The sequence below is a fragment of the Formica exsecta genome, unplaced genomic scaffold (assembly GCF_003651465.1).
Source record: "Formica exsecta isolate Colony F162 unplaced genomic scaffold, ASM365146v1 scaffold1327, whole genome shotgun sequence".
NCBI lineage: Eukaryota > Metazoa > Arthropoda > Insecta > Hymenoptera > Formicidae > Formica > Formica exsecta.
Genome location: NW_021848660.1, coordinates 6,781 through 34,156, shown reverse-complemented (window position 1 = coordinate 34,156; position 27,376 = coordinate 6,781). Strand labels below are relative to the sequence as shown.

At 39.2% G+C, this 27,376-nt stretch overlaps 1 protein-coding gene across 1 annotated transcript; it reads right to left on the bottom strand.

Annotated features, from left to right (window-relative positions):
- Positions 1 to 704: 704 nt before the first annotated feature.
- Positions 705 to 27,376, bottom strand: LOC115245827. Its single transcript, XM_029824314.1, has 13 exons — positions 23,298 to 27,376; positions 18,677 to 18,811; positions 9,627 to 9,930; positions 9,093 to 9,191; positions 4,942 to 5,127; positions 3,905 to 4,033; positions 3,553 to 3,760; positions 2,914 to 3,141; positions 2,357 to 2,681; positions 2,021 to 2,268; positions 1,628 to 1,804; positions 1,358 to 1,537; positions 705 to 1,076 (listed from the first exon to the last, which is right to left on the bottom strand). Exons 1-13 carry the CDS (start codon positions 24,411 to 24,413, stop codon positions 782 to 784), a joined length of 3,630 nt encoding a protein of 1,209 aa, XP_029680174.1. The 5' UTR covers positions 24,414 to 27,376; the 3' UTR covers positions 705 to 781.

The following is a 27,376-nucleotide window of genomic DNA, read 5'->3' as shown; positions in this document are numbered from 1 at the left end:
TCTCTCTCTCTCTCTCTTACGTTTGTTCATCTTTATTTATAAAACTCAAGCAGTCAACTACTTTTAACTTAACATTCTCGTATCATCTCTAAATCCTAATTGAAAAAAATGTTCGAATATTTAATCATACTTAAAAAACCGCTGCTGATATAAAGACACGATACAATTTTCCGGAATTACCTTTCAAGTTTTTTAATTCATTGTAAAACATCTCGGATATGGAAGAAGACTTGCTTATCTCTTATTTTTACGTCTTTTCGGATAAAAACCGTATCTTTTCAAGGATGTCGTGACGTGCCGTTTGGAAACCTCTGCGTTAGTCAAAGCGATCGTTACCACGATAACGCGTGTACACCTAATTCTATCGCTAGTAGTTCTTATGATTATTACTGTTGCGGCTATTAAATACGTTTTGTCGAAGGTGTTTTCATAGACCTCGTGACTTATCTACCTATCGTTCGATGATAATCAAGCATCCAGTTGCACGCTTTCGATTGCACGCTTTCGATTGCGCGCTTTTATGATGTCGATTCGCGCGAGATATTGTTTCCTCTGACTATGTGCATAATTATTGTACGCGGTTTTGAAAAATGTTCCCGAACGAAGGAACATTCTGTTTCGCAGCGAAACATGTTCAAACTCGTCAAGGAAGGCTTGCGTGATCCGATCGGATTCGCCGATCGTGTCGGCGAATGATGCTTGTAGTAGCAGAATTCACATCTGCGTGAACATACTCGAACTCGATCGGATCCTGATCGCGATGCTAATCAGCATGCAAATATTACGTATGCGGCATGAGAAGCTGATTCTCGTGGGATAATCGCGCAAACGGCGTTTGGTTTTGGGTGTAAATCTGCAATTGCTTCTGTTGGGATTGTAGTTGCGCGAGCGCCGCGGGTGGCGCAAACGCCGGATAGGCCAAGGTGGTGGTTAGGCACTCGTTGTGCTCCTCTAAGGAGTTCTGGGCATAGTGCAGCACCAGATGTTTCAGGCTCTCGTGAATGTTATAAGGCTCGGCAAAACCATAGCCACGCTCAGTGCCGTATATTATGCAGTGTTGCACCGTGCCATTGCACCTGTAACATTGTGATTCTCGAGTAAGTCATCGTACAAACTACAAAGTCAACTTAATAATAAAATATAATCTTTAATATTGGATTCCGAATCATAAAAAGAATTTCATTGTTTTATCTATCGCGTGAGATGGTAAAATATCTGATAAATTGGTGATAAATTAATCTTTGTTTTAAACTGTTCTATTGTTATCCGTGTGTTATAATCGTGACATTTATAAACGTTTATTCTAATTTATTAAATTCGGAGTATGATCGTCATTTACGTTAGAAAAGAGACTTACACTATGGAGAGCGCGTACTGGCCCGTTCTTGATCGACGAACAAGGAAAGTACCGTCGGGTCGGCCCTTCAGAATATGATCAGCATCGGGACGAGAACCCTGTAGGTAGAGCCACGTTTTTTCGTCAGAATGGACCGCAAAGTCCATCTTGTTCTGTTTCATCCCGTTTTTCTTTAACCATCTGCATTTGAAACAAAATGCGAACAAGTTAGATAGTTTTCCAATAAATAAAGAAAAGAAATATTTGAAACCTTTAAAACAGAATACATACAAAGCATAGCGATCCCTTTGCCGCGCGAGTTGTCCAGTTTCCGACTTCAACCTGCACGTTTCTCTTTCAAGGGTTCTGTTGTAGGCAACTTGTTGGTTCGTGCTCTCCTGTAATTGATCTCTGCTGTCTTTTAAGGCCTTTAGTCTTCGTTTCAGCAACTCCGAATTATCCATTAAACTGTAATCATTTAGCGCAATGTTAATTAATAATGCGGATTCTATTGTTTTTGTCATGCGCGGAATCGGAATCTTATGAATATTATCATCATGTTTTTTATATACTGTATAATATGTTGTATATTATTTTGGTCAATATATTCTCAATACAATATGTAATACCTTAGGTTAAAATATATATATATTTTGCAAAGTGAAGAAAGAATAGAATACTCACGTGGAAATCTCGTGAGGCTGAGCCTCCTTCTGGAATCTCTCTTGTAACTTTATCTGTTCTTCAAACATCTTGATGGCTTCCTCAAAGGCTTCCAACGCCTGAATCTTTAGCCCAACTTCATTGGCTGTTCTGGTGTATAAGTCCCAACAATGGTGGTACTGCCGGATACCGTCATTTACTTCTTTCTCCAATTCAAGAAATTTTTGCAGGACTTTTGCCATGTCGGTCGTATTCGCGATTTCATCTTCCTGTTTTCCAACAAACAACAGAGAATTAGTTCAAATATGATTACAGTAAAGCTACCATTAAGTCGATCGGAAAGTTCGTGAAAATTACCTGCTGAAATCGCGATACAGGGTAGAGTAGCTTAATATCCAGCACGGAGTTGTACTGTGCGAGCGAGCAGTTCCTATAATAGTCGACCAGCTCGATGACCGAATGGAAATTATAAGGATCCGAGAATCCATATTTCCCATTTCGATGGCTGATCTTAATAAGTTTGTTGGTCCCGCCCTTACGTAGTGTCAGAGTATACTCGCCGCACTTGGAAGACGCATTGCGTACCAGAAAGGTGCCGTCCGGTGAATCAATCATCATCTCGTTCACATCATCCCTCGTGATGTCACCCCAATACCATTCGGCCTCTTGAAGCGTGCGCGGCCTGGAATTTTTTCAGTGTTAGTTATAATTATTCGTTATTTAACTGTGTAATTATATAATAAACCTTAAAAAACAATTTGTAAAAAGAATAAAACTAAAATTACAAATATAGCATTAAAGTAAATCGACAGAAAGATTCGAATTAAAATTCAATGTAGAATTGGAACTACAAACAAAAATTTGCAACCTAGATTAAGATTTGGACCAAAATCAAAATCAAACTTGAGAATCACCTGTGTGGTTGTTGGTCCTTGCCAGTATCTGCGCCAGGTGCCGTTCTGTCTACGGCATCGCCTTCTAGAATCGAGAGTTGGTCCAAAATTGGAAACTGCGGTCTCGAAACTTTACGCGGGGGCAATTGAGGGGGACTGGCAAACTCCGGTAGCTTCTCGTTCCAATCGCCATGCAACAACAGCAATTCCATTATGCGTATATGTGCCTCCGTGTTGTGGACAACTTGGCTGTAATAAAATATGCGCAATGCAATGTTTAAATTCTTTGTAATTAAGTATTACAGGTGGTCTTATTGAGTAATTTTATCTATTAATAGCAATGCGGTCGTGCCAAACCAGTCAATCTTTTTTCGTAATATAGTAGTATATTATAATCATTATATAATAGTATTATATATTTGAAAGTAACCAGTTATACAATCTATACACGACTTTTTTTACAAGAGAATTTAAACAACATACGATGCTAGCGAGTTAGAAAGTTCAATTCTTTTAACTTAATTAGTCTCAACAAGGCGGAAAAACTAATGCCAGCATCCTTGATGTTTTTTAATCGTCGCCAATAAAAAAAGCATCATGTGAATCATGTTCTACTCCCAACCCTTCCACTGCAATCGAAGAAATTCACGTGGCACTCACATGATTCGCTCCCAGGGCGGCCTGAGAAATATGTGGCAGAGCACTTGCACGAGGATGGTTGGCGGTTCCGTGTAGCCCCTTCCGTGCTGCAACTGACAGATGCGACAAAAGTGCGCCATCAAATGGCATAATGTGCTACGATGATGTTCCGGTAGCTCGGATACTAATTGATTGAGGCGCGTCGCGCATTGCTCGTCACTTCTCATACCTAAGAAATAAAAACAAATTCAAGCATTTGCGATCAATGTTATTAGAATTATATCATAATAATTGATTGAGAAAAATATTTAAAAACTTTTAATTGATATATATATATATATATATATATATATATATACACGTATATACTCACTTGACGCCTCTAGGAATCTATCGTACCATTGTACAGGGATCACCGGATCCGGCAATTCCCGCAGGAACTTCTTCAAGACACTCGCAATACACTGCGGGGTGTACGGATTTAAATCCGCATTATAGACATCTAAAAATATTATGTCACATGCGTTTGGTTTTATCATCGAGATTATTGGTACATAATTCTAATCATACAATATTATGTGTTAATGATTAAATATAAGGTGCGCGACAATTTTGAGCGAAATATACTTCTGATTATAAAAGTTTCATTCATTTCCTCGAGATATTTGCATAATACCTTTTGCTTTACAAATTTTTTATCAATTTCTCGCGCAACAAGATTTTACACGTTAAGAAGCTTGATTGTCTAGACAGACGTGTATAGAAAAAGAAGTATTTATTTTAAATATATTTAAATAATCATTGCGCGCGCGCGCGCAAAAGAAAGCGACTAGATTGATAAATTCTGAATTTGTAGAAAGCGCTTTCTCAATGTTAGATAAATAATTGCGCGTGCAAAACGTGATAAAGCACCAAGTGTTAAGTCAAATCTAGATCTAAGATCAATGTATACTTGTATACAAATACACGATGCAGATATAAATAGCAGTAGTATATCTTTCTGAGGAAATGTGGGAAACTTACTTAACGCCACTTTGAAAACAAATGATTCGTATACCGTGCACTTTGCGAGAAGTTAAAATAAGTTTCGACAATACGCACGGGTGAGATATTTTCCGCACAAACATGCGGCCGGATTTTTGTCTCTTAAAAGCCCGAAAGGGATCCTGAATTCTATCGCGTTCGTTTGTTGCACGATCCGTCGTGCAAAATAAGCGCACATTCGCAGTTTTTCTATCTTTTTTTTTTCTTTTTTTCTTTTTGTATCGGCAAGGCCTCCGCAACGCACCCGTGAGTGCATCTGGTTTTGCGCGCCTCGAAATTTTTGCAACACGCGGGCCGAACATTGTGGAATGACTGCCGCCGGCTATTTATAGCTCGATCCGGCCCGCCACGGTTCGCGCGTCTTACCTTCGTTCAGCTTTTGTCGCAGCTCGAGGGTCTGCTCATTAGGCGGACTGCTGTGATAAACTTTGTAGAGGTCCAGCGTTGTGTCGGCGAACGCCTGCTGCTCGAGGGCGTGGGTGCACCGCTCCACCAGGATCGGCGCCGCATGGCTGGCGGTGTCGAATTGCGAGCACAGCGCGAGACCGAATACTGTAAAGTGCGATAAATACCGCGTACTGTTTGGTGCGACAAACATCGAGGTGACCGTAGACCCAACCCGAAATTCCTCGCATGAATTCGTAGAATTGTGGGCAGATTTTTGAATCATGAGACGCATTCTATTCGCACAGCGTTGCACATTTCTTCCCAAACGCGAAAATATAGAAATTACATAATTAATACTTGAAACTAAAAAAAAAAAAAAAAAAAAAAATACAAAAAAAAGATATATATACACAACATTAAAACATCTATTATTTTTTTGTCACAGCATTGTAAATTGTAACGTTATTGTGGGATGTAAACTTTAGCCAGACAAGTAATGAGAGAACAAATACATTTTATAATTGTATGTTTTTCAATAATACTTTATCGAATATATTTAATCAGAGGAAAAGATAGAGAGAGAGAGCGTAGAGCTTATGTGCTCATTACACGGTTAGAGTACAAAATCAAGGATCTTATCTGCTAAGATCAATATGATCGCATCTAATCTGATCATATCATGATATTATCCTTTTTTAAGAAAGCAAGTAATTTTAATGTATAACAATATAGAATATGTTAAATCACTGAACTATATATAAAATTCAAGACAAAATGTAATAAACATATTCCATCAAATTAAATGTTTCATATTATCGTTTCAAAGCACGCATGATATGTATGTGTCATGTTTTGTTCTTCTAGTCTTCTTTTTTAAAAAATAATCAATTATATCGAATTGTAAAATCTGTTTATCTCATTGATTTTATAATTACATATAACTATATTGTAACATGCTCCAGTACTTGCCTATTTAATTAAGACTTAAATCATCCAGCTGTAATCCTTGTCAAGTTTAAAATGTTAAGGTCAAAGTATGTCATGCAAAGCGCAATCAATCATGAAATAATATAAATTCGCAGGATGAAACCAGAATATAGCCTTCTCGCTTCTCTCTTCATTTCCGAGACGTCCCATTCGAACGCGAAATTCGGCGAGGACAAAGCGACGACGGCGGAATTGCATAACGCCGCAGCCGCCCGAGGAATTCTCGAAGGTTTTCTCGCGGTTTTTCGCGGATTTTCGCGCCAGTGAACTTCTCCGCCCTACGGTCGTCCGTCTTTTCCTTCAATTTTTCCGTTTCTTCCTTTTTTTTCTTTTTTTTTTTCATTTCGCACGGCTGACGAACCTTTGACTTTATTTTCGCGCGAGGATATATGCGCGATCATATTTTCAGGCCGCCGATCTCTTTTTCGCTCCTTCTCTCTCTTTCTTTCGCGAATACCACGCACACACGCCACTTGTACAATCAAAGACGCGTACGCATGCATTATGACAAGAGAGAGGACGAGAGTGCGGCGAGCGGATCGGACCGGAGCAGAGAACATTGCGTAGGAGGGGGGGGTAGAGGAGGTGGTGGAGGAGGAGGAGGAGGAGGAGGAGAGAAATTTATTTTTACGACCGCAACGGCGACGTCTTGTTTCTTCATGACCGTATCTTCTTCTTATTCTCTTAGGAAGGACGAGTGACCGAGAGGGAGGGATACAAAAAGTCAGAATTAAAACACGATCTACGGGCGTGAACGTCGGCACACGCATGCGAATTTTATGCGCGGATGCATGGCGGAGGACAGCCGGGCCATTCGATATTCGTCACGAATCCGTTTCGTCGGACTCAAATAAATCAATGCGCGTGTAAATACATGGAGACACTCATACGAATACTCGAATTTTGGGTGTGATTTGCGGCTTTCGAAGCTTTGTTTTACGGCGTCGATTTCGCGTTCGAATTCTGCGAAACTGTAGCAATTTAGAATTCTAAAACTCTGTCAACGAATCACAAGATATTCGAATAATTGAATTATAGAAATTACAAAATTACATATCTTAAAAATTGCATTTACCGCTACATTTGCATCGTTGAATTTATAATTATTAATACGATAAGTGAACGTAACATTGCAAATTCATGCGTTATGCATCGAAAAGCTGCGAGAGTAAGATGTCAAGCCTTAGCAAATACAATTAAAGATTTAAATTGATTGCTGCGTCATTTTCAATCAACTTTTCAAACGGACAGATGCAATCTGCGAGACTGTCAATGTCGAAGTCGCCGGCGTGCGGTCGCACGTGACTCGAATTTTTGCTCTCGCAGGAGAGGAGCGTAATTGCCGTCGTTACACCTCCACGTGTGTAGCTCGCTCGAGAGACGCCGATGACTCGCGTATAAGCGATTAAACGCTACCAATTACTATAAATCAACCCAAGCCGATGCAACAATCGCGTACACGTACGTGTGAAACCGCACGGTATGAAAACCGCATCGACGATTGTTAGTCACTCGTACGACGCGATATACCAAGCCTTCTCCTTCGTAAAACGCGAGATTAGATTGTCCGCGATCCCATTGGGGGGATGGCCACATTTCTGAGGTCGTTAAAACGGGAGTTTGTTAGATCCGACTTCCCTCGACGAATTTCCTGATAAAATGGATAACTAAATCAAAGCGTAATTAACATCCTGTGAACAGGATGTCCCGAAACTCTCCATCGCACCGATAACTCTATTCGTTACTCACAGAATTATCTGTCCCATTAATATTATCGAATTAAATCTCAAAATTGTTATTATGATCATTAGTCACAAATTGACACATCGCATTGAATAAACATTATCAGTCGGACGATAATTTCTAGCGATCGATGCACCGTCGCGCGATATGTACAAATGCAATTGACGACGGAGCCTGGAATAAATGAATGAAGGATCGGGGGCAGCGAGGCGACGGGGTGACACGGCCCTGAAGACTGGCGCCGTGTTCGCGGTTTTGCTATGCACAAATATTCGATTCCGTCATTCGTGCTGCGGCGTGTGCAGCGTTAATTAAATGCATCATTGGAGGCGCGCGTTGACGGCACGAGCGTTAAGCCTCGCCTGCGTTGTCTCTGCCGATTATCGTTGTCTGAGAGATATTCGCGCCGTTTAACTATCACGCTGTCAAAGGTACACATTACAAGGCAACTCCAGCTGGTGACTGGAGCGACTTGGGAAAATACCGACGATCTAAAGAGTCGATAGTTATCAGCATAAATGAAGAGAAAGAAAATAATTAATGTGTCGATGTGTTAAAAAGATGTCCAATAGACGAAATTTGTTTGAATCTAAATCGCGAGATATCATAAAGTTTCGTTATAAAAATTTAGAAAAAAATATGATTATGGATTGGAGGGAATAAAATCTCTTAATTTCAATTTTCTCGAAAATTATTTCATCGTTTCACAAATTTAATAAGCTTGACTTCTTATCGCATCGCCATAGAGTTACTTTCAGCGATATTTAATTGAATATTGACACAAAACCTTTTCTCTCTCTACTTTTTATCGAAAAATTATTACAAAAATCGTATCGAAATAAATTCAATCTAATGCTGAGATTTTGTAGACCGTCTTTTTCTCGTAGCATGGATATTACTTTTCCTCGTGATACAGAGAATGCATCGTAGAGCGAGGCAAAACCGTGTTGAAACTCGCACGCTCGGTTAAGAATCATTAAATGCCAGCAAGTGAGGCGACTCCCACGCGACCGCGACGCGGAGGGATTTCAATGGAAGAAAGTCGTCAGCCGTGAAATGCAAGTCTCCGTGAAGTGATCCAGGTTATCATAGAGCGAGGTGCGCGCAGCCAGGCGCCAGAACGGGCGTCCTTGCCTTGTTAACTTCGTAACTCGTCATACGATCGCCGGACCGGCCGGTGGCCGGTTACGATGCCACCGAGCGCGTTTCTGACGCAACCTCCCATTTTAGAGGACAACTAAATTTTTCAGCCTCTCTTTCCGTGTTCTATCAATTAGGGGACGCGACGGAGAATTAACGAGCGTCCTGCATCTTATACCTATATCTACGGCTATGCCGCGCTATAAAATTTGCAATGACGAAGGCGGCGCCGAGCCGGCGACTCAAACAACGTGACTTACCTGAAGTAAACCTGCTGATACGATTGTCCGTGTCGACCGATATGCAATTGGAAGGCAAACCCGTCACTGAACACGTCCTGTGAGCGACCAACCCGCAATCTGCGCAATGCAGAAAATTCGCAAGATCAACAGCGCGAAACGCATAGTTTTTTTTTTTCTGTCTTATTGGTTCTAGTTTCAGAATTAATAACTGTCATGCAGGAATGTAAACATGAAATTATCAATTGCCGAGTATTTTCAATGATAAATTTCACAGTCCGTATAAAATCGTTAAAAGTCATAATTATTTTATGGATATCAAATGGAATCAAAGAAAAATAACGCGGCTTCATTCAAGGAATTAATTAAAAATGAAAACGCAATTATAATTTGTAATTATCACGAAAAGAATAGGAATCCGAATGTAAAAAAAATATAATAGATTAAATTGCACAAAATGACTCTCAATGAAGGTCCTTCGCGTCGATTATAAAATTCAGTCAATTCAAAGTACTTGACGGATTACGACTCGATAAAGGAGAAAAACGGGCGTACCTTGGCAGAGAAAGCCTTGATGTAAGAGGCCCCTAAGGTATTTATGGCATTTGCCGCACTTCTCCAAGACGCTGAAGCTGTGCGGCCTGAGATTGTGCGCGTTATTGACCACGTTGTTGCCCGGATAGTTGACTCCGAGCGAGCAGCCCGATTCCGGGGCGACACCGGACGTCGGCATCGTTGTGCTGAGAGCCGGGGAGCCCGTCGTCTCCGTCGCCACCGAGGATGGCGGCGACGGTTGGCAGAGTTCCTCGATGCAGACCAAAATATTCCTTTGATGGAATTCATCTTTTATGCCCATATTCTGCAACAGAATCACACGGCGAAATTTCGCATGTGTTCGAATGAAAAAGGACACTAGTTTATCTTTTAAGACGAGCGTGACGTTTCAGATTTAATCTTCACGCGGTGAGACAACAAGATCTCAAATAAAAAGCCCTACTACGACGCAGAAAAATATGTATTTTAAAAACGATCTAACTGTTCGTCCCCATTTTGATTTTTTTCTAAATTGCCATGTGTTATTGCGTGCTCAGTCGAAGTTTTGGATGCTTCTTTGGGAGAGATCTGTTAAATTTTGCTCGACGAAGAGAGGCGCCCATTTAGCGCCATTATCCAAAACTTTGACCATCGAACTATTTTCCATACGTTTGACAGAAGTAACGATCTGCTTGTTCGTTTCCCCATTTTGATTTTTTTCTAAATTGCCATGTGTTATTGCGTGCTCAGTCGAAGTTTTGGATGCTTCTTTGGGAGAAATCTGCTGATTTGTCGGAATCAGTACAATTATACTATATTCAGGATGTAGAGTCAAAATATATAATTTTATCGGCTAATGTAAATAAATAAATAAATGAATAAATTATTGTAAATTAATAATTAAGATATTACTGAAACATATGTTTAGTGATTGAATGACGAATTAATAGCTCTTCCTACTCGGCACAAATTTTTATTGTATTACTATAACTCTTCGTAGAAAAAAAAATTAATTGATTTAAATATAAAAGTGTTATAAAACAATAAAAAATTAATTAATTTATAAAATTATTATATAAACATGTGGTAAAAGCTATTCTAATAGAGAAAATATAAAAAATATTTTATTATTAAATATTTTAAATTCTAACCATCCAAGTTTTATTTTAGATTTATTTATTTGTCTACTTATATTATTTTTCTCGAGAGAATATATAATATATTAAATATATAACAAGCACACATTTTACGTAAACGATGTGAAACGAAATATTTTGTTTTAAATAACTTGAAAATTATTACTATGTAATTATTATGATCACTTGTTTCAAATATTTATCTCGCACTTTCGTAACCTTTGACCGACTTAATTTGCCACGTGTGCAACAGAAGACGACAGAATTCTTCGGGGCCAATTCCACAGAGTCACCGAGAGTCGCGGAGACTTTTCCATCGCATTACTGGTAAAAATGCGCGTGTATCCCGGTGACGATTGTAAATCCGTAAAGGTATAACACGAGCCAAGAGAACGACTATAAAAAGCGGGCGCGTAACGCGTGTCAAAGTCGAGCGTGAAGACAGTTACATAGTGACTAATGAGAAAAAATAATATACTCGTCATAAATAGCCCGCGGACGCTAACTAGAGTTCAACGTTTCAGAAATAGTGGATTGATTAAGAGATCTATCGGCCCACTTTTTTTGCCGACAATTACATTTTCATCATTGACGCACAGAATCATTATAGTCTCTAATCTCCAACAACACTTTCGCCCAATTTTGCGCAATCATCGCGTAGTTTTATAAGAATTAAATTAATTGCGATCTATTATTTTACATAGAAACTTGAAATGTCGCTTTTGTTAATAATTTTCTTTTTGCGACATGATTGGCTTGATATAATTGGGTTTCTACTTTCAAAGAACCCTCAGACGTTCAGATTGATAAAGTGTTCTTTTGTTAATTGTCAAAAATCAATATCAATTAATATCATATACTGCAAAATATATTTTATATACTCTATTTATTGTTTACATGTTTCAATTAGCGTCTAATGTATTTGTACATATATATATAATTCATTATCAGTTCAATAAATTTGCTACACAGTCACAGGCTTTCTAAATTCCGCGATTGATCGCGATTGTTCGCGTTATAAATTATAGCGTGCCACCTTCCTTTTCCACAAACAAAACCGCGGAAAATATCTACTCTTTAAGAATAGCGATATCGCTAAAAAGAACAACAAGGAGAGAGATAATTCGCGGGTACCGTGGCGGTAAATCAGTCAAGAGGGACTTTGAAGAGTCGGGAGCACCGCGCTCGTAAAAGGGGTGAACACACGGACGATCGTAATTTATACGCGTCGTTACGACCCTCTCTCTCTCTCTCTTTGTTCTCTCTCTCCCGGCAAGTATCTCGTTTTCTCTAGAGCACGGCCGAGGCAACAGGTGTTGGGTAAACGCCGTTGCACAATACCTGCACTGCACTCGCGAAGAGATACAATGCACCCCGCGGTTCGCGAGTTAGCGATGCGGATCGCATTCGCGTAATGGAGATCTTCGAGAGAACCTAAAATGTCTTTGCCATCTATTACAGTTTCTTTGCGAATCTCTGTCACGAGATATTGTACGTGTTGACGGTTCAAATTGATATCTATAATTATCGAAGAAGGTAGCTTATGCAAGGGACAATATAATTGATCGATAGCGCAGTATTTTAAATATAATAAGGAGACGGAAAGAGAGAGAGAGAGAGAGAAAGATAGATACAGATTCGTTAATTACGAATTAAATAAAAACTATACCAGTGATACCGTAGATAAATATATGGATATCGAGGAAAAGAGATATAGTTGGTATAAATTTCATAATCCTCGAGGTGTGTAGCTTCTTAATTTAAAATTGTGAAATAAAAAATAGAAAATTGATGAAAGATAAAAAAGGAATTAATAAAATCTATAAAAAAAATCGATGAAAGATCTAAGAAATATATATTAATATGTGTATATATTCGTTAATGTAATGATAAATTGTTAATTGATTATAGGTAAGAATAAAAATGTTCGAGTCCTTCACACGATGCAAAGTGATAGATATGCGTCAATGAGTTGCACATTTGCTACTGGGTGCGCTTGATGAGATAATCGTCATACGATTAATCGCGCATTATAATCACATTATTTTAATCGACCCATATCGGCTGATTCAATGTCGCGCGAGTAGTTTAGTTCCTCTATTAATTTTGTCTCGTTGAATCACTTGACCGTAGCTTTCTTTTCTCGCGTCCAATTTAAATTTCCCACATTCGCGTTGCTACATTTATAAGCGTGTCGCAAGCTTGACCTGAACTGCACTGTTTTTGTTCTGTCGCCGCGACTGACTGAGAAAATTGCATTTTTTACATTTTTGCTACAATTTAACGATTCAATTTTGACATTTCATTAAAAAAAATATTCACATTAAAATTCAAACATAATAAGAGCACGTATCTTATTAAATATAAATTTGAAGAACATTTTCATATACAGATATATTAAATTATGAAAAAATGAGAGTATGTAATGTATATCTATTCTTTTTAAATATAAATTACAAATGTACGAAAATGTACATAAGAAATACTATATGTTATACTGCAAGTTCTGTTTTCGACTAATGGTAAGTTTCAAATGGCGAATGGTTTGAGCAAAGATCTCTTGAATTTTAATTCTAAATCTGGCTCCTTTTTACTAGTTCATTAGTATTTATTATATTTATTATTATAATACATACACATACACACGAGTTACTCAAAGTTTCAAATTCATATGTGACTTATTTTCGAAAAGAAAGAAGAAGCTGTGTAAAAATTTTTATAAAAGTATTAAAAAGAGAAACGGCACGAGAGCACTCGTAATCATAATTTCATTTTATGTACATTATCTTTATTATAGAAACAAAAGAAAATTAATCCAGTTCCAGAGAGAGACAGAGAGAAAGAGAGGGAGCGCTTCCGGCAGCTGGTTTCTTTTTCAGATTATGGTATTCGGTTGTGGGCGCACGTTCTCGTACGATGGCGCGCTATTTCGACCGGCGCCACGGCGCGCAGTGGGCCAAACGCTATTATTAGCGGCGACAAGCCAGCAAAAGTAAAGTGATCGATATATTACGCGGCCGTGCGAGAGCGCGGCGATAAAATTTGACGGGCTCGTTATTTTATTCCAAGTGCCAAGAAATGCTCGAGAGAATTCGCTATTTTGCGACAAGGAGAAAATCCGCTCCGAGTACAGACACAGTACAGACGCATTTCGCGTTCCTCGCATTTTTTTTTGTTCAATAAAAACACGATATTAAAAGTATATATAAAGATACACTTTTAAAGAAATACATTTTATTTAAAAAAAATCTCTATTATATTGATGGCCTTAATAAAGTAACTTCTTGATAATAAAACTAGCGTGATTTCTCAAATGAAATAAATTCTTAATAAAATTGCGAATGATATGCCTTAATAAAGTAACAATTCGAGACATCTAAAACTGGCGAAAAAAAATAAGGGAACTCTTTCAGTATATCTCGTCGTGCGTTCAGAACAGGACAATTCCCTCGAAGGACGTACTGAATCGAAAGATCAAACGATTTCTCGCACTAAAAGGATATATTTATGAGTCGATTAGCATGATAATACGGGGATTTGAGCACATAGTTTCCTTGGCGAGAGGCGCGCATTTTTATTCTGCGAAGAACGCGTCGAGACTGAATACGTAAATTCTTGCAAAAAATCTAAAGAATTTAATCGGAAAAGTTATGGTGATCTATATACATATATGAAAAAATAATAATCCCGAGTGCGGATGTTAGTTTCACAAGATAATCCGATAATATTTCTGCATGATTTTTAATTAGCGAACGAGAGACTCGAATCTTTTTCCCCGTTTGTTCTTAGCCCGATTATCAAGCGTGAATCTGTCGCGGATCTTTGCAATTCAAACCATTTTTTTAATTATCCGTTCGCTCGCGAACAAGCGCAATTACCGTCGTCGTGGAATATGCCGGTGTAATTACGGTCCAAAGGAACGCCCGTTTTCCCACGGAGTATATCGGTGCGAGAATACTTAAGCCAACACCGACCTGTGTAATTCGATTGTCCATCACGACCCGTTACTCCGCGCGCGGGCTTCTTGCATAATTATGATAATGCGACGCGTGGTAACGCATAGGGAAAACATATGCATGATACGATCATTACGCGCGACGTAACTGCCGAGAGTAAGAAAAGCGTAGGAACACATGTCTATACATATAGATATATCGAGCTATTTTTTCTTTTTTTTTCTAGTATTATAAGATGTTAGAAAAATGTCAAAAGTTAAAATTTTTATATTGTATCTTGCTATAATATATTAATCATGTGTGTGTATGTGTGTGTGTGTGTGTGTGTATATAATAGTGTGTATATTAAAATAAATATTTAAGTTAAATTGGCAACTTGTTCATTTTATAGATATGTATTCGAAGAAAAAGTTTTGCAGATTTATCTAAGATATTTATATTATAATAATAATATAATATCTACGAGAAGAAAATGTAATAAAAGAAACATTTGATATTTGCATACGGACGCAATAGTTTTATCTACGCTATTGCATCAGTTTAATATAAACGAATTCTCTGGTCATTGGATATAAAATATCGTGTCTCGCAATGCGAGAAAAAGCATCTTTACTCTGTGTTTTGTAGCGTTGCATTTTATATCTATATCTCGGTGATGTGTGTGCGTTTTCATTGCGACAGCGTTTATTTAGCATTTTAGCATGCACATGGCAGGATCATTAAGGAAAAAAAAAAAAAAGAACAAAAAAAAGCTTAGTCAGCGGATATAAAAAAGTTACGTCTTGTGCATACGATGAAACCGCTTTTACGATATATTTTGTAGCATTTCGTTTTACGTTGTGCGCTAGTGATCTCTGTCTACGCTTTCAAGACCGCAGCATTTATCTAATATTGTTTCAACGTTATCAATCGCACAAGATGTATATTTCGTATCTTATCCTCTAAAGGTTAAAAATATTTCTTTTTTAATTCCTTGCATGTGCTCAATATATATTTTATATAACAAATATCTTACGATTTTGTTAAGAGAGAGAAACTTTCGTTTATAATGTATTTGATTATTTCTATATAAGAATTTTTTTAACTCGGAGGATTTGAAAATCTTCATTTTTAAACGTCGTTAAATTTTCCGATGCGTACAGAATAATAATAGCCTACATGATAATAAATGTATCGTTACCTATGTTGAAACGCCAAAACCGCGTGGAGTTATAAAGAACATTTATCGCGATATTCCGCGGCGCGGTAAATTATACATTTTACATTTTCATGCACTACGCAGTAATTCTACCGCAATATTTCGCACTGATAGCGATACAGAAAGCGCCGCGATTGCATTGGATTAAAGTAGACGTGTGGTAATAGGATCGCGACATATGTTTAAAAATTGTATCGGCCACCAATCCTGTACGCCTCAATAAAGACCTCTCCTCGAATCGCGGCTATTAAGAAAGAAGAAGACATCAAAACGAAAAAAGAAAAAAAAATGCCATAAGTGCATCATAGGGAGTGACATAGGGAGCGCCGATAAAAGTGATCTCATTAAATCCAGCTCCCTCCCGTCGTACGTCTCTTGTCGATTTTACGTGTTAGATTTTACAATAAGTATGTAACGCTGCGAAGATAAACCAAATACGAAGCTTTTCGGGCGGCAACAAGAAGAGAATCGCCGAGCCGAAAGCTGCAAATCGCTTCGTGCTCGACGATAAAGAAAAATCAGCGCTGAACGAATGAAAGAGGGAGATCTATAGAGGGAGGGAGATTCGATAAAGACTCGACTGTGTGGCGCACTGTAGCAGACGCTACAGGGCAATTACAAGGTCAACGGGCCAAGGAAAACGTCGTCCAGATACTCTCAACTCTTTCGAGGTCATCATCTCTCCCGAACACTAGCCGAAGAATTTTCGATCGCGCGATTCCGACTTCGGTCTCGACACGACCCGAAACGAGCGAAAAGCAAGGGACTAATGATTCAGAGGCAGAAATATCGAAAAATTTTCTCTCACAGTATATAATAAAAATGTTTTGTTTCTTAAGTCTATTGTCTTATTTCGAAATTCCAAGTTACATGTTATAAAATATTTTTATACGGGTATAGTGTAAATGTGAAAATATTTTTTTAATATATTCACATAGGTATCTGAATAATATAAAACTCGGAAAAAATATGTTACATTGCGCAAATTTTATACTATTTTTAAACAGATCAAAGAAAATGACTTATTTAATTCTGGAATGTGAAACGTTAGAATAAATGTTAAATGTGTGTATTTTGAGGTACTTTTCTTTATTTAATAATTAACGAGTTCGATACAGAATAAATAAATGGGACTTTATCAATCATGAGGCAGATAGCTGGTCAAAATATACAACGTTAAAGTTTGAGAAAACGCGTCAGCAATATATCGAATTTAAATCTGAAGAATTTAAATCTGTGCGTATTTTCTAAAATTAGAGATACAGCACATAACAAACTGCTGACGATTATTTGTCGCAGAATTAAATTTCAATCAAGCGGGATCCAGGAACATAAAGAACCTTAATTTGCACGTTTTGGTCAGTCTACTTCGTGAGAGTGTGCATTTCATGCATCATTAGTATGCATCGTAAAAAATCGGACTGAGCTCCGACTAGAGTGCATTCTAAGTGGGCAAATAATTAGAGCCAAGACGCGCAATTATTGATGCGCAAATTTTTTATTGTTAAATTTCAGTGATAAATATGCATTAAAAATGTATGTTTCGGATCGTTTTTTGGTCCATCTTCAGCAATAATAATAAAATATAAAGATCAATTTCTCGCATGAAGAACTTTAACCCGCGCAATACTGATTGCTCCAATCTAAATTCCAAATTGAAATCGATAAATGACAAATGATACTGAGGAACGACTCACCAAACCCGAGTAGAGTCCGTGCAAGCCGATCGACAGCATCATCATCACGTGCGTATCCGTCGGTGATCCACTCCGGACTCTCTAGAGTGCATTCGATTCGCCGAACAACTTCGTCCAACAGATATTGTATCTCTCCGTTCGGTTATAAGTTAAATAAACATAAATAAACGATCTTCCCTGCGATCGTTTCTTCGCGCAGCAATCGGTTCGATACGGCGCATTAATTCTTACTCTTAATTAATTTTAATAAGCATCTAACAGTTGCATTTCTCTAAACCGCGGCCGATTAATAGAACGGGATTAATTAGTCGATCGAGAAGAAAATGGTTGGCTATCATTAGCGAAACCGCCGGCCGGTGCACTCTTAGAGTTGCCGGTAAATTCGAGAAAAATTCCATAATAGTGTAATTAATTGCTGGTAACGGTGAACACACGCGCAAACGAGGTCATTGCACTATCGTTCATTAAATAAGAAACTGTGTGTTTCGAGATTAATATAAAACTACGCCGGAATCGGTTCCCCTGTCACTGTTCTTTTGCAATTAGAGAAATACGAGTAACAAACGCGTTAGAAAATACAAAAAAAAATCCTGGTCAGTCTTCACTGAAATTGTAATACTAGTTTTATAAGTTGCTCTTTAATGATTTCTAATTATAATTTATTTTTAGCTGCTTTATATATCGCATCTTTTGCTACCACTATATGCCGCTTCTATATCGATGCCATTAATCTTGTAACCGGAGTAAAATAGGGTAGAGTACATTATAATGACTCTACTATATGTATATGCCCTACTCTATTTAAGTATCTGACTATTCATTAAATTAAATTATTGTAATCTGCTTGCCATTATTAGAATGACTATATTAGAGTAAAAGCAGAAAGTAAAGTGGCATGCTAATAGAATAAAATTTATCTTGATTATAATAATCTAATATCGACAGTAATCTCACGAATGTCCCACATTCAAAGTTCTTCCGTTCGAAGCGACTTTTTCAAGCCGCTGGAATGACATTGGTTACTTTAATCCCAAGATGTACGGATGACCGATATGCTAATATATAATTAAAATGATCGGCTTACCATGAGCTTCTCCCGATCCAGATGAAGCAGATCGCTGCCTTTGATGTCCTTCGACTTGAACACGTCCGCATAGCGGTACAGATTTAGGGCTGACATCCATTCAACTACGTTTAATGATGTCCACTCACTGACGGGCTGTGAACAGAGAAACGAGACGTAGATTGTAGGTGGACATCGATGGCACGAGAATCAGCGACAACTAATCGAGCCAAGTCCACTTGCGTATGAGGAGGATCGCGCGCGCACGCACACACGTGAGGCGAATTTACATAGCTTGTGCTACTGGCCATCATCCCGGCTAAATTGCGCGAATTGTAAAAAGACAAATCAAAATAAAGTAGTGCAATCGGAGGTTTTTAGACAAATAGGATAACGCAATAATTTCCTCTAATGAGAGGAAAAATTACGGTTACATAAAAAAGTGTATATAAGCTACTTTATATCAGAGTCTTGCATAAACGCGGAATCAATTTTTTCTACCAAGAAAAATCATAACTTCTCACGATTATCCAATTTTCAACATTAAATATCTTCGTAATTATTGCTCAAATTGATATCGTGTTAAGATAAAATTTATTCGAAATTATATGTTGCGAATGAAATATCATTATTTATTTGTTTTTCTCTAAAATAATTATTATAAAATAAAAATTAAAAACACACATTAAAATCTCTCTATTTTTTGATAATGAATAAAGAATTATTCGAGAAGAACATCAACAGTGAATCGTGTAAAGTCGTCATTAACGCATATGATTAATCGATTCTTTGCAAGCGGAAGCGGATAATGAGCCGGAGCACCAGCATATATGCACGCGCTTATTATCCTCGAGATTTTCAAATGAGGACGTGTGGCAATTTTCCGGCTTCACCACGATCCATCGAAACTTGAGTGTTTTTATTCTGGCAATCGTGATGTTAATTCCTTTCTAAATCCATGATACCAGAACCGTTTTACAGAACGATTCATGTAGCAAATTGAAGTAATCGCTAATTGGTCGAATTAGAAGAGTGAAAGTTGGAATAATTTAGATCTCTTCAGATATATCTAATTTCAGATACCTAATTTTTTTCTCAGTAATAAAAAGCGATGTATCAGATTAATCTAGTATTTGGAATTGTTATTTTTAAGATTATCAGCATTGCATTTGCAGTAAATAACAGCTGAAATATATTTATGACTAATCTAACTTAAATAATGCTTCACAATTACAATACAACTATCAAATAATCTTGTTATTTTAGCAACATGTATATTATCATAATTAAGATAAAATCTCGATTCGATTAAGATGATTTCTGTGTATAAGGAATTTTAGCAAATTTTACGATTCTTCTAATTATCTCTGCAATAAACGTGTCATTTTTTTATAATTTAATTGAATCACTTATATTTGCTTTAGTATATGTATTTATACAATATTACGATTTGATTATGATACAAGCTATTTCTATTATGGCATGCCAGAGAGAACACACGTATAATCATATTTCTCCTCATCATTATATGATCATTTAGGTGGAAACTAAATTGCTTCAATCACAATATCGTGTTGCAATTTCTTCTGAGAGTTTTCCAAATTTAATTATTCTCAATCAGAGAGCTTTTTTTCTGTAAACATTATATATATAATAGGTTAAAAAAATTTATTTAATTCTCTCATTCCTTATTCACTTTGTTCATTCAAATTAAGAATAAATTAAAAATAAATAAAAAGATATATCAATTGATTAATTCAAAATCTCTGTCAATTTGAATCGAATAGAAAATTCAAATACCATTAATAATCTTTATTTAATTATCAATGAGCAATTAAGCCCTCGACGGTAATAAAAGCCAGACACACATATAATATTATTATATATTATACAATTATAACGTTATTTCCATCATCACACTAATCTCTTATGATCGATAATTATGATTTCCATTTAATGATTATTTAATGTACACGTGTATAATATAGTACTTACACGTGTTTGACGTTTACTATTACGTAGACTTGTAAAAAAGTGATAAAAGGAACGAAACGTGTCTTATTATTCTTTTCCTTTTCTGAACGACTCTATTCTCTTTCTAGATAAATGCTATTGTTATCTGGTGTCGATCGCCGAAGATTATGTAAGAGCCAAAGGCGCTCGCGCGCACGCGAGGAGCATCTCCCGATTTTCTCGATCCTCAAGATACGGAGCTTCGAACAAACGGTGCGATTTAACGCACCACACGACCGGCCAAGTTCGCGATTAGATAAATCGACGGATTGCGATCGCGGAGACGCGGCGAGACGGACGGGGAGCGCACGTTGCGATACGAAGAGAAGAGACGTCTCCATGTGTCGCCAGCTGCCGTTATCGAGCAACGCGGACCCGATAAAGCAGAAACGTGAAAAAAAAAGGGAAAAAAAAGGAAAAGAGAAAAATGTAACCTCCCCAAGTCGTAACCCCAAGTCCGCGATCGTGACGACAGCCGCGAGATAAAGCCTCGTTCGTCGTTCTCGTCCGAATAATTCACGCCGATCAGCAACGCGTGTACATTTGCACGTCCGCTTGATCGACACGCTCGGTTAATCCGCGCCGAGATCATTTCTTTCTCGCGCTATATCCCACGGATCGCAGACGTTGCGAATTTTTGCGACCCGATCCGTCATCGGTCTGGGCGACGCCTGCTATGGGGAACTTATTTCGCGGAAGTTATCACCTCTGCGACGGAAATCCTACCGATAGAATGACATGTAAATAAGAATGATTTCATCAGAGCCTTTCTTTGAAAAAATTTCGTTATATAATCAATGGTATTTCCGCTATCTATCTAAAATCGCGCTATAATAATAAGTTTAGATAGTCACAAAAAATGATTTTTATCTTATACTCATTAAACTTGATAATATCTGAAATCTGCGCGAATATATATGCACCGTTCCTAGCATCGTCTATTTTTATGTTACGATTATAAATGTAAATGCACCAGATTAATTTCATTTAATCTATTCAGTCATCTGTGACACACACATATAAGCATATCGTTCTATATTGCTGCTAAAAGATAATTTTAGTTTTTTTTAATTGCGGTGATTAAAAAATGTAAAAAAGATAATTCATTTATATGTGTGTGTATGTGGCGTTTATCATGTTTAAACGATTGATTTTTCATTATAATTTTCACTTGTCGATTTTCATTATATTCAATAGAATAATAAGACGCAATTATTTATACTATATGATTTATATAAAAAAATTATTAAAATGCATTATTTTATAACTTTGTCCAATTTATATTTTTGCAAAAAATCAAATTTATATAATATCATATTTTTTCAATATTATCGTTTCTCAAATTAATACGCCTTGACATTATTAAACCTTAAATTTTATTCATTTTGTTCTATTGTGTTAATAATAAATCATCTTTATTTTAGCTCATAAAAATAATTTTAACTTGAACAAATTAGAATTTTAGCTTGATATTTCATTCACTTTAGCTTCAGCTTATTTGCACCTTCCATAAAAAAAAAAAAGGGACAGGGCTGGATTTTTTGCTCTTTTTTTCGCTTCAATTTTATGCCGAGCACCGTCGAAATTCGATCGTTACTCCATCGAGCCTTGGGCAAGTCTCGCCCTGATAACGAAACGCCGCTCGCATGTTTATGTAAAATTCGCGCCTCGGGATAAACTTTCGTAGTAAATAGCGGCAACGCTATGTAAATCTCATACCTGAACAGACTCATTCGAAATTGGAACAGTTAACTTCTCCTCTATATCGAGACGATATAAAATAGATAAAAAAAATCGTTAATTTAGTTTAATGCTTAGCAGATTGTGTGAACTATCAATTACTTAAATAAATAAAAAAAATATAATTGTTTAAAGAAAGATTAAAGAGTTAAGTATTGATCGTGCGAAAAAAGACGAAAGAAAATCTCAAGAAAATATAAAATTTTCTCACGATGAAAATATTTCGTACGTTACAAATTTTACGCACCTGATAGCGCATGAAAATTTTCTGCATTTGCTAATGCTTTAATTACTATGAAATATAATAAAAAATAAATCTTTATCACACACACCTACACCGAAAATATTACTTTTTTTGGTCTCGACATTTTTTGCGCGCGATCATCTCGATATAGGTAAAAAACTTTTTGTTTCAATGCCTGAGGTTTTAACGTTGAATATTGTGATTTTGCCTTGAGCATTGTACGAGATTTCTGCACGCTTTTGTTTCGCCAAACTGTGATAGTACATGCGCGAAAGATAATTCGGTCATGTCAAATTCTTGTATAGAAAAAATGTGAGTTGCAAGGGAAACAAATCGATTTACATTGTAAAAAAAATGCTGGATATACTAGTAAAAATATCTACTACTAATATAATATAGATTTTTCGCGTTAAGAATTTTCACAAATCTACATTTTTAAAAATGTGAAGAAAAAATGTTTCTCGAGCAATAATTCAAACCGCAACGTATCATAACGACATTCGTTTTACCGAGTGATAAAAAAAAATCACATCAACCAAAGATTCCTGTAGGAAATACTTAACACGGAGACTCGACTCGAGTATGACTAATTCGAATGCATACGTCGTTCGTAATGTAACGAGAAGGCATTGAGCGTTTACTGACCTTGTCCTTGTCGTGAACCTGGCCGGGTAGCGCGTGACCCTTGGTAGTCCATTGGCACAGGTGCTGGCCGCTGTAGTCCGAACACACGATGTGGAAGCACGCGTGGCACTCTGCGGGACATAGAGAACCGCACATGCAGCAGCATAGACTACTATTACTACAACTATCGTCGCGCACCGTTCGTCTCGCGGCTAACCCTTCGTAAGGGGTAGCCGCGCTCTTGCCGCCCTTCGCGCGATCGCCGACCGAGTTCGCATCGGCGGCCTCCGTCACGGCAGGCTGCGCGCCGCACCAACACATGTACCGATGAAAGGACACCAGTCTCGCGCACACCAACTTTGTAAAACCGAGCTCGCTCTCGACACCCTCCGCCGACGTCGCGGGCGTCGACGCGTCGCCGCGCGTCGTCGTCGTCGTCGTACGCGATTGCAGCTGCAACTGCTGTTGCTGCAGAGATTGTTCCTCGAGCTGCGCTGCCGCCAACGTTCCCTCTCGATGCTGCCTCGTCACCTGGTTACTATTACCGGCGGCGTACCATCTGGGCGACGTGTACGGCGCCGTCGATCTCGATGTCGTACGCGTGACATCGTACAGCTGACCGACGTTGACATTGACGTGATCGCCGTTGTTGCCATACGTCGCCAGGATCGACGGCGCGGTGGCCGATCCGATGGCGAGACTCTGCATCTGCCGTTGCAGTTGCACGCTCGTGGAACCGTTCAATGACGACGATGACTGCGACGACGAGGAGGCGGTGGACGACGGCGCCGCGGCGCCGTGTGTCACCGGTGTTGTCGCCGCCGCGGCGCCCTTGCGCAGCATGTAGTTATCGGAATCGACGGCTAATAGTCGCGACATCGCCGTAGACTTAGCCTTGCTGTCGTCGTTCGTTCCGGGGCTGATCTTCGGCGAGCCCTTCGGCTCAAGCCAGGAGGGTATCGTAAGTTGCTTATCCTGCTCGTCAGCGTAGGAGTCGCCGACGTACATCGCCGTATTCATACTTGTCGTCGTCGTCGCCGGCCCGGGAGCAAACAACTCCTGGATCCTGGCCTGATGATGCACCTGGGTTGCGGCGGCCGTAGCGGCCGCAACGGATGCGCTCGTCACACGTTTCATCGTCACCGTAGCCGATCATCAAGCGAGCGATAAGACGGCTAAGTTTTTCTCGACAATGTCGATGTTCTCGCAATTAACGCGTTGCTACTCGACCCAGGCGACCAGGAGTCCTGCTCCTTCCGCGGGCTACTTAGGTCCCCTGACATTTTCCCAAGTTTTCGAGATTCTCTATTCAGTGATTACGCACTCGATCGATCGCGACACTTGAAAACGGAAACGCTTGAATCTTCAACACACGTTTAATTATGATTAAATATAATGCACTGATCACATAAATGTTCAAATATGTCTTACTTTTCCTCTCTTTCTAAAAATGTTTGAGTTTATTCCGTTATAATTATTCAACTGATTTCACGTAGTGTGCAATCAAAAATTTATTTTACTAGCTAATTCTCGTATTAATTGTAGAATATGATTTGACGGCATAAAATTCTTCTTATCATAAATTTCCTGATAAATTAATTCTGATCTTAGGTATTCTAAAGACCTGAGTATCTTCACTTTTGTTGGCTCATCCTTTTACTAAATCTTCTGGACTTTGTCATCGAACACTTCATTATCTCTGTCCGCCTTTAATTCTTCGACGACGCGAAGAAATTCTTCAAGGCCGTTGCAAATATGGCATATTTATCCGGCCAATTGATATCGGAGCAATATCATTCTCTCATCGATCGTGATTTCGATTCTTCAAAGATTCTTCAACGTGGTCGACGTCTGACCGGTGATCTTCGCTATTCGCACAAATTCCGTAATTATTATTAACAGAGCTAACGTGCGGATAAAATTATAGATGAACAAAGGAAAACGGGGGAGAGAAGTGAAAGAGAGAGAGAGAGAACGAGTTACAAGGAGACGGACGAGTAAGAAAGACAAAGATACAAAAAAGGAGAAAGAGAGATAGACAGCCGCTCCCGTAGGTGTGACCTCGTGTAAATTCGTTTTCCATAAATCTCACTCCTACCACTCTCTCGTGGTCGCGCGCTCAGCGCGCTCTCACACACGACCTTTGTATAAACGCCGAGACTCGCCGAGCCGAACGAAACCGGTTTTGTCAAGCAACGACACCGAGCGATTTTCAAGCGTAGCCCCGCGCGAGTGCGAGCGTACAGGCGATAATCTTCGTGGCTTGTCGAGAGCGCGATCGGGTGTTAAATTCCGGATGATGCCGGAGGAAGAAAGTCGATATCGTCCGGGATTATCTTGGAAATCGTCCTAGACGAATCAATCGAAACGATACCGCCGGATTATCCTCGTAACGATTAATATTGGTGGATCAAGCCATCGAGACTCCAAGCGAATCTACGGCGTGCTCGATCTCATCGATTTTCAAAGAATCGTAGTTCATTATCGTTCACTCGTTAGGATCCAGGATTTTGGTTATCTTCTCAGAGAATCGTCGACAGTGTACACGTGAAAATCGGCGAGTCTCGTCCTCGTTTCCGTTAAGGAAATCGATGCACCAGGTAGTGTGAGGATAGCGACCGGGTCAAACAGCGGACGATCGTACACGATCGTTGCACGCAAACGTGAAAATTATTCGCGGATAATTGAAATGATCGCGGGCACTAATAGCGTTTAAACAGCCAGCTCCCGTGTTCGCCGAGTCAGCGGTTCAACTCAACTCGAGACGGCCGAGCTCTGCTTATCGCCCGGGTTCGCGCTGATCAGCAAGTAGATCCTCTCTTCGCTTCGTCCCGCCGCTTCGTCGCGTTGTCCGAACGGAGCGAGTAAAACGTGGGTCGCCTCTAATCTCCCCCGATGTGACGATGGTGAGCTAATGTCGGTCGCGATACAGCTCGATCATGTAGTGCCGGATGACCCATCAAGGACACTCGGTTATTTCCTTTCTTCCTTTTGGCTTCCTCTTGCTTTCCCCGCGCTATCGACCACGATTAAATCCACCGCCAAAGTTGCTGACCAAGAACTCGTCCTCTACCTTGTGGCTTTCTTCGTCGCACGGATTTCGGTTCTTCTTTATTCTTCACCTCCTCTCTTGTTTTCTCTCTTAAATTTCTTTCGGTTCTCTAGATCCTATAGCAAGATCATAGCAAGATCATAGCACACTGTAGCACCGGATGTAATATCAAATTCTTCACAAATACTACTGTCCTCTTCGCTGGATATCGCTGATCGGTTCTTCGTTTCTTTCCTTCTTTCTTTCTTTCTCCCGCAACTCGTTCTCGCACGGTCGACCGCTTTGCTCGCCGGATCGCACCGTTCGTCCTTATCACGTCCACCAGAAAGCCGCGACTGCCAACCGCCGCGCTCGTTCGCGAACGCTAGTGTCTCGCTGGATCACCGCCACCGTCGTCCCGATGCTTTACCGACCGCGAGTCAACGGCAAAGTTGGAGTCGGAGTACGTGTGTACCAGGTTCGTTCGCTCACTCACTCTTGCTCTCTCTCTCTCTTTCTCTCTCTGTCTCGTTTCCTCTCTCTCTCTCTCTCTCCTTTTCTCTCTTTTTCTCTCTCTCTCAGCCGGCAAGGTAGACCTTGGTGGCGGACGATCCTATTACCTCCTCTTCTCTCTGTCGACGAATCGCGGTTGTTTCCACCCGGTAAAACCGTCCACGTATCCTCTCGACGTCGGCGCCGCGACGTCCACCTTCTGATCCCTCTCTGGATGATATTCTACTATATCTTTCTTTTTTTCTGTCTCTTTCTTTTCTCGCGCTTGACGCGCGTACTCTACGAAACCGAGTTAGCTGCCCTTCCGAATGTTCTGTTCGCTTCCGTCCGTTCCTCCTCTCGTAGCAGATTCACCATGTAAATCGTGAAAAGAGAGAAGAATCGATCAGTCGTTCGGTCGATCGGTCGCGATTCTCGTCCGTCCTCGTTCGCAGATACACGGTCGAAAACTCGCCGGTGTGTCTGTCTCTTTGCGATCGCGAAGGCGGCGCACGCACTCTCGCGCACACACATACACAAAGAAGAGAGAGAGAGAGAGACAGACAGACAGACAGAC